Source organism: Alosa pseudoharengus, unplaced genomic scaffold (genome assembly GCF_046254945.1).
Source record: "Alosa pseudoharengus isolate Yale_2024_CS ecotype anadromous, Long Island Sound unplaced genomic scaffold, YU_APseudo_1.1 YU_APseudo_1.1_scf_13, whole genome shotgun sequence".
In the NCBI taxonomy this organism is placed as follows: Eukaryota; Metazoa; Chordata; class Actinopteri; order Clupeiformes; family Clupeidae; genus Alosa; species Alosa pseudoharengus.
Window position 1 is genome coordinate 18,811,468 of NW_027468598.1, and position 13,306 is coordinate 18,824,773.

Genomic DNA, 13,306 nt, shown 5'->3' on the forward strand with positions numbered 1-13,306 from the left:
AAGCGGCCGTGTTTCATGTAACAGTTTGGACACGAGGGAAAGATCCGTCCTGCAGCCGTGGGGATTTACACACCAAGGGTATCCAGATGTGGGCCCGCACTCCCAGAGCATCCATATGTAGGAGCCCGCTCAGTGGACACACAGACACACACACACACACACACACACACACACACACACACACACATACACACACACACACACACACACACAAGGGAAAAAAATAGAGAGATGGCTCACCATTCTGTCTGTCTCCACTCACTCTGCTGAACATACACACACACACACACACACACACACACACACACACACACACACACACACACACACACACACACACACACACACAAATGCACTCACTCTTTGACACCTTGGCTCCTCCTCTCTGTCTGTCTCTCTCTCACTTGCACCTCCTTGCTCTGACAGATGTTCTGCACAGATACCTACCCTCTCCTTTCTCTCATCTCTTCCTCTGCCTCCATCTCTCTCTCTCTCTCTCTCTCTCTCTCTCTCTCTCTCTCCCCACTAACACACACACACACACACGCACTTACTGACAGATTGGATTGAGACACTCTTGAGTTTTGTGGCGTCTGTGAAACTGTGTGACTACCGAAGCAAGTGTAGAGAAAAGGAGGAGAGGATAAACAGAGGAGAGGAGGAGGAGAGAAGGAGAGGAGAGAAGGAGAGGATAGCAGGGGGGCAGGAAGAGGACTAGCAGCCAGAGGTTGATGGGCTTTTAACTGTCTCCAACTCGCTGCTCTGAGCAGGATGTGCCATGTCAGCAGATAACGGACAGGCACTTAACGGCTCAACGGCTAGCCTGCTGTGGAACCAATACAGTAAGGGCCGCTTAGGACAATTAGTTATTACTATTGACTAGTGCACTTAATACATATTATATACATTCACTTTGTAAACTTTCTGCAACTCTCCTGTAGTCTATTGTGCTTGTGTGTGACTTCATACAGTGTGTGTGGTCTAGGTCATGTAAACATGTAGGAAGTTTTTTTTTCCCTGCTTTGTATTTTTTTGAAAAAAAAACAAAAAAAAACACAAATACACAAAAACAGCTGTGAAACGCTGTCAAGAGCATGCCAATCAAACAGACGTTTTGACGTGATGTAGGCCAGTCAGAGTTCTGAAACAAAATAAGCATGAAATACCGGAACACTATGAACCCAAAACAGTTTCCCCAACACACAAACACTGAAACCGTAGTTCATTAAAAACAATCACCTTGGCTGGAGTTTTTCAAAATAACCATTTTCAGTGACCTAAAACGGTTACTATTTATCAATGACAATGTAAATAACTTCAAAACAAGTTCAAGTGTATTAAATGAAAAAGTATTTTTAGAGAAAGGGTGGTGGTGGTGGTTGTGGTGGGGCCCTTCAGCACCATTTAAAATGCTTAGTGTAGTAAATCTGGTGACACAAGTGTGAATCATAGGGCTTCAGTCCTGCCTTTAGAGTACCTGCAGGCGTTATTCGGTCAGGGTCAAAACCTTCCCTTCCCTCCTCTCCAGTCAGTGGAATCCTTCCCTTCCCTCCTGGTGTTTTAGAGTAGAGGCCCTCTCAGACATCTCAGACGTGTGTGTGTGTGTGTGAGTGTGTGTGTGTGTGTGTGTGTGTGTGTGTGTGTGTGTGTGTGTGTGTGTAAACCTCACATTAACACTGGGAGATTAGCCGCTGTGTGGTGGTGATCTCTCTTTCTTTCTCTCTCTCTCTCTCTCTCTCTCTCTCTTTCTTTCTTTCTCTTTTTCGGACACACGCTGGCTCTCTCTCCCTGAGGACACCTCCCATGGCAGCCGTGCAGAGAGCCTTTGGGCCGCCTTTACATTAGGGGTCGGGTTACCGTCTGTCTGTCCGTACCTGTCAGCGTTAATTCACTCAGCATGGGCAAAGCGTTCGTCCTTCACGCAGATACCCCTCCACACACACACACACACACACACACACACACACACACACACACACACACACACACACACACACACACACACACACACACACACACACACACACACTCCATCCCAATTCACATACCCACCCTCTCCCTCCACCCTGTCTTCCCCATCTCCACCAGAGAGAGGGAGAGAGAGCGAATGAGAGAGTGAGAGAGAGAGAGCGAGAAAGAAAGTGGGAGGGAGTGAGGGGGGAAAAAAATATGAAACGACTTTAAAAGAAAACTTAGTAATCTCCTCTTCCCATCTCTCAGGATAAGATTGCAGAGGAGAATTCCGTTTTGTGCGTCCCCCGATCCACACCCCCCTTTTCGACCCTATGCAATTCTAATGTCGTTCTCGCGGCCCCATCTGCTTTGATTTCCATATTTATTTTTGTCACGTGACCACCAGCAAAGAGCTGGCCAGAGGAAGGGGGTCCAAACAAGGCCGCCCGCTTGCACAAATGAAGACCAGAGAATGAGAGAGAGAGAGAAAGAGAGAGAGAGAGAGAAATCCTGATGAGTTGTAGAAACATTTGGTGTCCAGATGTGCTTCATTGTGTCAAGTGCCATTTCCCGGCCTGTGAGTACATTTGTATGTGTGTGTGTGTCTGTGCTTGTGTGTATGTTTGTGTGTGTGTGTGTGTGTGTGTGTGTGCCTGTATCTTTGTCTGTGTCTGTGTCTGTGCTTGTGTGTGTGTGTGTGGGGAGGCACTAAAAGTCATAAACACAACACCTCTTTATTTCTGCTAAGACTGAGATTTCTGGCTAATAAAGTGTCATTGTTCTGCTGTCCTGCTAGTCCAGTGGGGGCTGTGTGGAGGCCCGGCATACATGCGTGACTTGAGGATCACATGGACATGTTGTGGACCAGCATCTCCAGGGTAACACCAAAAACAAGGGCTGCGACATTTCATATGAATGCAACAAGGCGCTCCGTGAAGCCAGCAACCCAAACCCAATACCACAGTTACTTTCTCCGAGTTTGCTGTGGAGTTCTGAGTTTCGTAACACTCCCAAACATGCTCAGAATTGCACACACACACACACACACACACACACACACACACACACACACACACACACACACACACACACACACACACACACCATAAATTGATCCATACATTGATCCATACCTGTTCTATGCATAGATAAGGACACACACTTAGACAAACGTTCTCTCCCCTGTGTGGATGAATGCTTGATAGATCTGCATAAATCTTTATGATTATGATTATGGTATTTAGCAGACGCTTTTGTCCAAAGCAACATACAAATAACAATATAAAGTTAAGTTTAACAGTAAACAATTTAAACAATTAATAACGCATAAGAAACGTGCATGTTGAACAGTTATGCCTTTAGGCCCCTCTTGCAAGACCCTAAACTATCACAAGAACGGAGAGCACTGGGCAACTCATTCCATCTACTGAGGAAAAGAGTCTTGAATTTGACCTAGCGTTTATGACTGGTCGACACAACAGACGCTCATCAGAGGACGCAGTGGGCGGTTGGGGATATATATCTTGATCATTGAATTAAGATAGCAGGGAGCAGATCCAGTCACATGTGCACATGATGTGTCTGTCTTTCCCTCTCTCGCTCTCTATTTCTCTCTCTCTCTCTCTCTCTCTCTCTCTCTCTCTTTTACTCACACACACACACACACACACTATACACACACACATTGCAACTCATGAACTCCGGCCTTCTCCATTTCCCCCTCGGCTCGGGCAGGCAGCTGGGGCTGCGCAGTTCCCACCGTGCGACTGTCTGGCCCACGCAGACCTCTCCAAATCCACACGGCTCCTTAATCACTTCCAGAGCCTCGTTCAGAGACAGAGAGAGAGAGAGAAAGAGAAAGAGAGAGAGAGAGAGAGAGAGAGAGAGAGAGAGAGAGAGCACAGCTACCACCACTCATCCCCTCCACAGCCATGCCCCCTGGCCCCCCACGAGACCCCCCCGTCCCCCCCAGGCACAGCGCCGCAGACCCAGGCCTCTCCACTGCTGGATGACTGGGGCTGGGAGTCTGAGGCTGGGGCAACAGAGGAGGGCAATCAGTCATTGTAGAAGCAAGAGGAAATGGCGGTATTTAAGCCATGGGGTAGGAGAGGGAGGGATGGATAGAGAATGAGGAAGAAAGAATGAAAGATGTAGAAGAAAACCATGAGCGAGAAAGAGAAAGAAAAAGAAAGACAGAGTAAGAGAAAAGAAAGTGAGATAAGGTTTCATCCTACAGTTCCATCTCTGCCATGTTTACTGCTCCCACAGTGCAGTAGGAGAGGAGACATTGCACGTGTGGTGCAGAATTTTATCCTTCTCATGTCTCTAATGTCCCCACCATCATTCTCCTACTCTCATTTCCACCATCCCACCATCATTCTTCTCCTCTGCCTCGTCTCTTTCTTCTCCTGCTCTTAAAGGCGCGTATGTGATCTGTACACTGTTGTGCACTGTTCCGTTTTTTTTTTGCCCTTTTCCTGACCACGGGGCTATCATGTTTACTGTATAGTGATCAGAGGCTGGCCATGGGACTGCTAGGAAGTGTTGTGTGGGGGGCAGTACAGCTGGGAATGGAATGGGCTCTCAGCAGACGGAAATAAAATCTTTATTACTGAGCGGTTAGGTTTTATTGGAGTATGGTTGGCGCATCCACTGTAAGAATAACAGTTACAGTTAGAGTGACTTAAAGGCACAGTCAAGAATTTTGCAGGAAGTCGTGTTTGTTTGTATTTATGTTTATATTTACATTTATTAGCAGACGTACACTATATTTTAACCAAGGACCAAACGAAACACGGCAGGGAGCTCACCCCTACCTTCAGTATTCCCAGAGAAATTCCAAGAAATTCCGAGAAATTTCTTTCCAGTTTTCCTACAGAGTTGCCTACAGAGATCAGGTTTTTTACAGTGTACTCACGGAATGGGCAGCTAGCGGTCGTGAGGAGACTATTGCTGAATGTGACAAAAACAAATGTTGCAGGCTTGAAATTGGGTAAAATCCCCTGACTGCACCTTTAATGCCAATTTCGACATTTATTTATATTGAGGAAAAAATTAAAGTGAAGTGTTTAATGTGAAGGTTTGTCTGTTTGTTTGTTGCAGGAATGGCAGAACTCCATCCAAAAGAATGCGGGTTTGGCTTTCATTGAACTTATCAACGAGGGGAGGTATGTTTGTATACAGATACATTCAGACACACACACACACACACTCCTGTTGTTGTGACATCACTCTCCCTGTTTGTCTGCTTCGCCTTCTGCGTTGTGTGTGTGTGTGTGTGTGTGTGTGTGTGTGTGTGTGTGTGTGTGTGTGTGTGTGTGTGTGTGTGTGTGTGTGTGTGTGTGTGTGTGTGTGGCGTGAGTGCGGGCGAGGAGCTGGCAAGGAGTGCATCTGTAGGGCTGCTTGGAGTGCAGGCACCTGGATTAGCGCTAATCCTCTTTCCCCAGCATGGCGCTCTCTATATGGGGGGGGGGGGGGAGTGGAGGTAAACACAGGCAGACAGGCATGAGCGACGCTGAGGGAGAGAGAACACCACGGCAGGCACACCGCCACTCCGCCGCACCAGCCATCTCTCGCCTGCTCTCAGCGCTCAGTCAGGGAGTGGGTGGTGTGGTCTGCTACTGCTACTGCTCTCTCTCTCTCTCTCTCTCTCTCTCTCTCTCTCTCTCTCTCTCTCTCTGTGTCTGTCTTTTCTCTGTTTGTGTGTGTGTGTAGGGGGGTGGGGGGTGGGGGGTGCGACTAAGATGAAGAGCTTTGTGGATTGGACAATCTTTGCCTTTTTGAGTTTTTTTCTTCTTTGCTCTTTTTTCTTTTACTCCTACTTCTATGTTGCTCACTATTTATCTCACTCTCAGCGCCTCACTTTTTTGTCCTCTCTATATCTTCCTCTCTCTCTCTTTCTTTCTTTCTTTCTTTCTTTCTTTCTTTCTTTCTTTCTTTCACTCTATATCTCTTTCTTTCTTTCTTTCTCTCTCCCTCACTCTCATTCTGAATGGGTGTGGCTGTCTCAGGCCAGCTCAGCCTGCTCTTCCATCTGGTGACCCATCTGTCTAAACCCCCATCTCTTCCTCCCTCTCTCTCTATCTCCCTCTCTCTCTCTCTATCTCTCTCTCTCTTTTTCTCTCTCCTCCTTTCTCTCTCTCCCACTGTTCTGGGACAATGCCTGAGTCAGCAGAGGCTTCTGCCGCTGTCCAGGGTGCTGGCAGATCCATCATCCACCACCACCCCCACCCCCACCCCCCCTCACACACACACACGCACAAACACTCACACACACACACACACACAAACTCCGGCCCATCTTTCGGGGCACCTGCTCCAGCTTTCTCTCCCCAGTCCTCCTCACTGTCTTGGCCCCATAAGTCTGCCCCTTCCACAGGCTCATGTGGACCGTAAAGCAGCCTCTTCTGTCTGGAAGTCTCCCGTGAGTTCCCAGTTGTCTTTGGAACAGTGTTGGAGGACCGCCATCTGCACATGATTGCGTTTCTTTTCTTCCGCTGATGAAGTTAATAGCTAACAATCATGGGTTTGTGAAACACAAAAGCAAACAGCATATTACATTATTGCTCTGTATCATTACAGATAATGATATAACAATCATGGGTTTGTGAAACACAAAAACAAACAGTATATTACATTATTGCTCTGTATCATTTTGGATACATCTTTTAGAAACATTTAAAGACCTCCCCTGATGGGATGGACAATCGCTTTGGATAGAAGCGTCCACTAAATGAGTAAATCTAATTGTAAATATTACAAAGAATATTGAATAGGGGAAATGGGACACAGTCCAAATGTAAGCAGACTAGCTGTACAGTAAATGTCCTGATTTACTCGTTTCCTTATAGACCCTTTCAAGAGAGTTCCATTATCAGCATCATAGTTGGCCCCACAAGGCTTCCGTTTTAACATTCCATATGTTATCTTAATGCAGAGGAAGTAGATTGGGAACCAAATAGAACGTTCAAGCATTGTTTTTGTTTTTATTGTTGAAAGGGTCTATAGTCACAATTGCACGTTTCTCTTTCATTACTGTTTGCCTGCCTCCATGCGGCTGTATGTCTGTTTCCAGCCAGTGGTGCTGGAGCTTGCTGGTGATGTTGTAGCTCGTGGGGTTGCCCTACTAATGAGTGGGATTGGCTCCGTCAGTCACGGGTGTCCCGGCTCCGCCTGAGCTCCGAGACAGAGAGAGCGAAGGAGAGACTGAGGAGTTCTCTCATCTCGTCTGATCTCAGGCACTCGCGGCATAATTGAGAGTTTGTCAGTGGAATGAATGAATGGAATTGTCCGCGGTCCAGCAGTGGAGAGTTTGGGTCAGAAATGTGCGGAGGGTTTTTAGTGGAGAGTTATTTCCCATTTCATAGCACACTGTGGACCAAAATAAAATAGAGTGCTCCTCCCCAGCCCACACGTTTAATTAAAGCATAGGAGAATTAACGACGTGTGAAAAGGCTCATCATCATCTCCACCCATAATAGGCAACATTATGTTCACTCTACCCAGCTCCTCTTGCTTTCTCTAACCTATCTCATCCCAACTGCTAAATATCTTCATTTTCATCCTTTCATACTTTAAAGGTGTACATATAGCAGAGGGTATGGTTCTATAATCATGAAATATGCTTTCCTAACCTGATTCTATCTACAGTATTTGGAGTTGACCAGATCTCAAATGTGTGTGTGTGTATGTGTGTGTGTGTGTGTGTGTGTGTGTGTGTGTGTGTGCGTGTGCGTGTGTGTGCGTGTGTGTGCGTGTGTGTGTGTTTGTGTGTGGTTATGTGTGTTATTAGACTGCTGTGCCATGCCATGAAGGACCACATTGTACGTGTGGCCAACGAAGCAGAGTTCATCCTCAACAGGCAGAGAGCTGAGGATGTCCACAAGCACGCTGAGTTTGAGGTGAGGAAGTGTGTGTGTCTTTCAGTACTAGGTACTACTCCTGTGCTCTGAGGAGTGCACTTCAGATGTTCTCAGATAACCTTTACAGCACACTATTTTATTCTATACTGCACTTCCTCGTTTTATCCCATACTGCACATCCTTATGTTATCCCATTTGTACATATCCTATATGAATTGCATACCTCCACTGGATGCTCAATGGATCCTTGCAATTAATGAATTCATGGCATGTTCAACCAATGCATTGAAAATTCACCAGTAAACCATTAGTGGCATTAGTCTTCAGTTATCCCACCCAATATGTAATGGTATCTGATGCCCAGTAAGTGCTAAGGGGAAATCCCTCCATAAGCATGTGGTAAATTGGCTTTGTAAATCAGCAGAAGCAACAGCTTTGTGCTCTGATGAGGAGCTTCAGTCTGGCCAGCACTCAGCCTAATAGAGCCGAGATCCCACAGGAGATCAGAACGAGCGCGGATATGGGAATGTGGGATTTGGGAATGTGGAGGAGCGCAGAGGGGTGCTGGTGGTGGGGAATCTTGTGAAAATCCAGCATCGGAAACACTCACAGGGGTCCCCCATCACACCCCACCCCGCCCTACCCCCCGTCTTTTCCTAATCCCACTCCCTACGTGTCTATGCAGGATTAGACCCCCCACCATATCTGCCTGATAGGCCCAGATTTAATAAACCAAGCTGGGCTTGATATGCCGGGATTAATCATTTTTTTTCTTAGTTGCTCTCATTGGGCTATAAGCCTCTCCCAACCAATTAATGAGTTAACCTCCTGGGATGCTATTTGCCAGCTAGTCCGAACCGATTAGGCTTTTTTTCACCCCTCCAATGCGAGGGATGGGGGCAAAAGCACTCTCATTAGAGGGTATTATGGGTCAGATGCTTTTAAAACCTTTTGTTATGCTGCTGCTTGATGTGTAATTATGAGCGTGAGATTGGAGGCCTTAATGATTTTAGTGACTAAACTCCAGCAATGACGAGCAGTGATTATATTGCCGTCTTCAGCCAAAACTGTGCAGTTTAGTGTGTTTAGCACATATGTGGGTTTGGGTATGTTGGAGAGCGGTGCGTACATTATGTAGGGCCTGGTCAGTTTGTGAAGAGGAAGTCGTTCACATGAAGTATGTGGTGCCAGCATATGTTCCTGTCTGATATTGAAGTATGTTTCTGTGATGGAGAACACACTTATATGCAAACACATACATACAGTACACACACACACACACACACACGCACACACACACACACACTCACACACATACTCACACACATGTTAGTGGGCCATGCATCCTGGCAGTGATGAGTTCCTTATCTGGAGGCAGCAGCCTTCCAATAGCCGTTAGTTTGATGCAGCACTTTCAAGGATCCTTGACCTGCCCTGATAAAGGGTGGTGGGGCCGGGGGCGGGTGGGGGGGGGGGGGTGAAACGGTGACAGGTGGTGTCACCATTACACACTCACCTGGACCCTCATTCATCTGTCTGCCCGTGGGCCACAGACAGACAGCCAGCCAGCCAGCAGTCCCCATCTAGCTCAACCACCAACCCAGCCCCCGCCCCAGGTTATTACTACACAGGCCCCTTAAGATTGAAGATGTGGGGGGCAGATAAGACATTTTTACAATTAAGTTGGTGTCAGATCCAAACCTCATATCACAGCCCCCACCACCAGCCCTCCTTACTCTGCACCCCCTCTCTCAAAGTGATAAATAACGTTTGATATTTGTCAGACGGCGCGTCACATGGTAACGGGAGATGACACGCGGAGATTGAGTTATCCGGCCGGCTTGAGGAATACGCCGCTATACCGTATCTGACAGAATTCAAATATAAGGCAGGAAATTCAATTAGCAGCTAGCCTCTGTTAGCAAATTAGATTTTGAATATTAGCGCGCAATCCCCCCGAGGGGCCGCACAGTAAGACAATCTTATTTTAGCAGGCAAGATAAAGTCAGATGCGGCTCGCAGCGATGCCTTTTTAGTCAGGGAGGGGGTGTGTAGTGTGTGTGTGTGTGTGTGTGTGTGTGTGTGTGTGTGTGTGTGTGTGTGGAGGGGGAGGGTGTGTATGTGTGAGTGAGGTGGGGGTTTGTGTATGCAGCTTCAACATGCAGGGCTTGTCTTAGCTTTTCGTTTCATGCTTTTAAGTGGGAGAATGTGGGTTGGCACTATTTATAGTGCTCCACACTGCAGTGTTTCCTTGTGTAACCTGTGTCCTTAATTATATACATCACAGAATCATCAGCTGACAGATGACTGACTCCTGCATAGAGTTATTTTCACCTTTTTAAAAAGAAATATCATCAGTTGTGTTAGATGGCACTTCATATGACTTGAAAAGGCTTTATTATATTGTCATTACTCTTCATACACATGACAGTTGCAATCAACTGTGTTTTCCTGAGATTTAAAGGTGATAATCAGAGGTGGTATTTACAGAGTTTCTCAGTAACACATCTCCGATAAACTGTCTAAATGTAATCTCTCAAAAACACCTTCTATCACATTTAATCTCCCCAAAGTGTTTTTATCACTAAGTATTTAGAAGTAAAGCTCCTCTCTGTTCTACAGTGTCTTTGTGACAACACTCATTGCAAACATCAATACACAAAGTAAATCAAATTGGATGGACTTGAATTAATCCCAAGCTCAGGCTTTAAGCAGCCACAGACAGCCTACCCTGGTGTTTACCTTCACTCTGGTTGAGCCCACCGTATGTCTGGTGGCCGGCCTGCTCTGTTCCCTTACGACTGTCCAATACACTGGCCACTCTCCTCAGGTCTCACTCGTTCCCAGAGCACTGAGCGCCAGGCCCTCTGTGACTGGTCCCAGTGAGTGGTTCACACGGCAGCGCCGCCATAATGGCCTTTCCAGAGAGACTGTGGCTTTGCTTTCACAGCAAAGGTTTCCTCACTTTCACCCAATGAATATGTCCAACCGTATTAGAGCCGAACCTAATAAGCTATTTTAGAATTCATGTTACAAAAACATGTCATTAGTGTGTCTCCAATAATGCTTAATGTCATCAAACTGTTTTTTTTTTTTCAATAATGGCCCTCACTAGAGTACGAGGCTTGATGGTCTTGGCATAGACATCTGTGGCTTTTTCTGAAAACGAACAGGCACGGTTTTAAAAGAATTGTCACCGACTCAGTCAAATGCAGTTACATCAGTCAGGGGAATGCCATATCTGATCATGTCCATGCCATTCTTTCATTGATTCACACATTCATTCATTAATTAATTCATTCATCCATTCATAATTTCATCTATTCGTTAATTTGTTTATTCATTTATTCATTCTGTTCATCTCTTCGTTTTTCCCAGTCAAATTGTGCCCAGTATGCTGCTGACAGGAAGGACGAAGAGAAGATGTGCGACCACCTGATTGGTGCCGCCAAGCACCGGGATCACGTCACAGCCAATCAGCTCAAGCAGAAGATCCTCAACATCCTGACAAACAAGCATGGAGCCTGGGGAGCCCTGGCTCAGAGGTAAGAGCTGGTCATGGTGGGGGATGGTCTCATCAGGGCAGTGCTGTGAGAGAGGTCTTCCGAAGGTGTTTACAGCCAAGAAGGGTGGAGAGAAGCTGGCATCTGGGTAAGGGGTTGGGGTCTGTGAAGACGGACTGACCAGAGCTCGTTGGGGTCGAGATCTGGCCCGTGGAGAACAGCTGTAAGGGTCTCTGCCGCCAGATGAGCAAAGGTCAACATAAGGCAGCAGTTCTATGTAGCGATATTTTCAGTGGGCCTCGGAGTTGGGAACTGTTGGGGGTCTAGAGTGGGGCTCTGGAAACACTATTTCCACGCTGGACAGTGGAGCCCTTTGGAGACAAATGCATCACCATCTAATATACGGATTCCAGTGGTGCTCCATGAAAGAAGGGTGTGTGTGATTGACTGTACATGCATGTTAGTGTATGTATGTGTGTCTGTGTGTGTGTGTGTGTGTGTGTGTGTGTGTGTGTCTTTGTGTTTGTGTGTGTGTGTGTCTGTGTCTTTGTGTGTGTGTTTGTCAGTGTGTATGTGTCTTAGTGTGTGTTTTTGCATTTAGGCCCCTGTCTACCAGACCCAAGCATTTGTCCTCTCACTCACACACCGGAGCACCTGGTGGCGGTTAGAGGACTCCCGACGGGCCTAGTTAGAGCGGCCCAGCCTGCCTCTGTCTCCACTCCCCACTCGGCCCCTCTCACACACACATACCCTCTCCGGCCGGCTCCAGTCGTACTCCCTGCTCTGACTGAAACACACACACACACACACATCAAACGGGCCCCATCAGCCTTCTGAGTATCAGGGATTAAGCTAACAGCGCTTAGTGACCAAACAGAGTAAACTCTCATGGCATCGTAACCAAATGAAGCGTGGCCATAAAAGACAAAAAGGAAAGAGAAAAAAAACATGATATTTTTTCGGAGGGGTTGGTAGAAGGGGGCGTGGGGGGTTAATGCAAGTGCTGAAGGTCCAGCCATTTAAGAGGCTGTTTGATGGAGGCCCTCTGACTGCTGTTTGGAAATGTTTCCAAACACAACCGCTAAAGAGTGGCTTCTGGACATAAATCAGGCTGCCATGACATCTTAACACAGCTGTCAGTTTGCCCGAGCCTGAGAAAGTCCAGGAGTTGGTGTGGCAAAGTGCTCACTCAAAAATAAAAAAAACACTGGTTCACAACACCCAACCCGTCTTACCCACTTTTCCATCCCCTCTCCTCTCCCCTGGCCTGCGCACACAGACAACCACAATCACTGATTTGCCTTAACACATTTATTTAGCTCACTGCAACCCCTTGGCTCTTGGCCTCTTTTTTGACAATGGAAACACAGCGCAGATGGGCAGCCGTGTGTTCCACTAGGGGTTTGTTTAACCAACAGCGATGAGAAACACTCTCGCTCTCTCTCTCTCCCTCCCTCTCTCTCCCTCTCTTTCTCTCTCACTCTCTCCTGCCCTCCCTCTCTCTCTTTGTCACTCTCTCTCTCTATCTCTCTCTGCTCTGAATCATTTGATTTCAGTAACTCAACAAGTTTCAAACGACAGCCCTCAGATTGCTGGCTTCTTATTTAGTCTAACTTCAAAATCAAATTGTACCAGAGCAGATTGAGTTTTGTCGAGACGTTAGCCAATCTTGCGGATGCACTGCGGAACCTGTTTGTTTTCTGTTCTAGTTTATCACCTGATTGGATTTGCCGTGACAACAAATGGGATTACCAGTTGAAGCACAGTATTACAAACCACCAAAGAACCATTTTCCGCATGCAGGCTACCATCGTAAAGAACGCTCATGCTAACAAACGGCTAATCTGATGCAAATACCCGCTAATACCACTGAGCTCCGTACCATGTTAGCAGTTATAGTAAAAAACCTCCATTTGATAACTCCCATTCGGGCTGGTCTTCCTATTAACTGCATGCTGCCCTGTATATTCCCATAGCATGAGTAAGAAT

General features: G+C 46.8%; 1 protein-coding gene across 1 annotated transcript in view; it reads left to right on the forward strand.

Annotated features, from left to right (window-relative positions):
* The window catches only part of LOC143121337 (neurobeachin-like), a 280,660-nt gene that overhangs the window by 153,442 nt on the left and 113,912 nt on the right, over positions 1 to 13,306 (forward strand). The window contains exons 36-38 of the mRNA XM_076281696.1: positions 5,056 to 5,120; positions 7,745 to 7,853; positions 11,193 to 11,359. Coding sequence (XP_076137811.1) covers positions 5,056 to 5,120; positions 7,745 to 7,853; positions 11,193 to 11,359 — 341 coding nt within the window. The remainder of the gene's footprint in view (positions 1 to 5,055; positions 5,121 to 7,744; positions 7,854 to 11,192; positions 11,360 to 13,306) is intronic.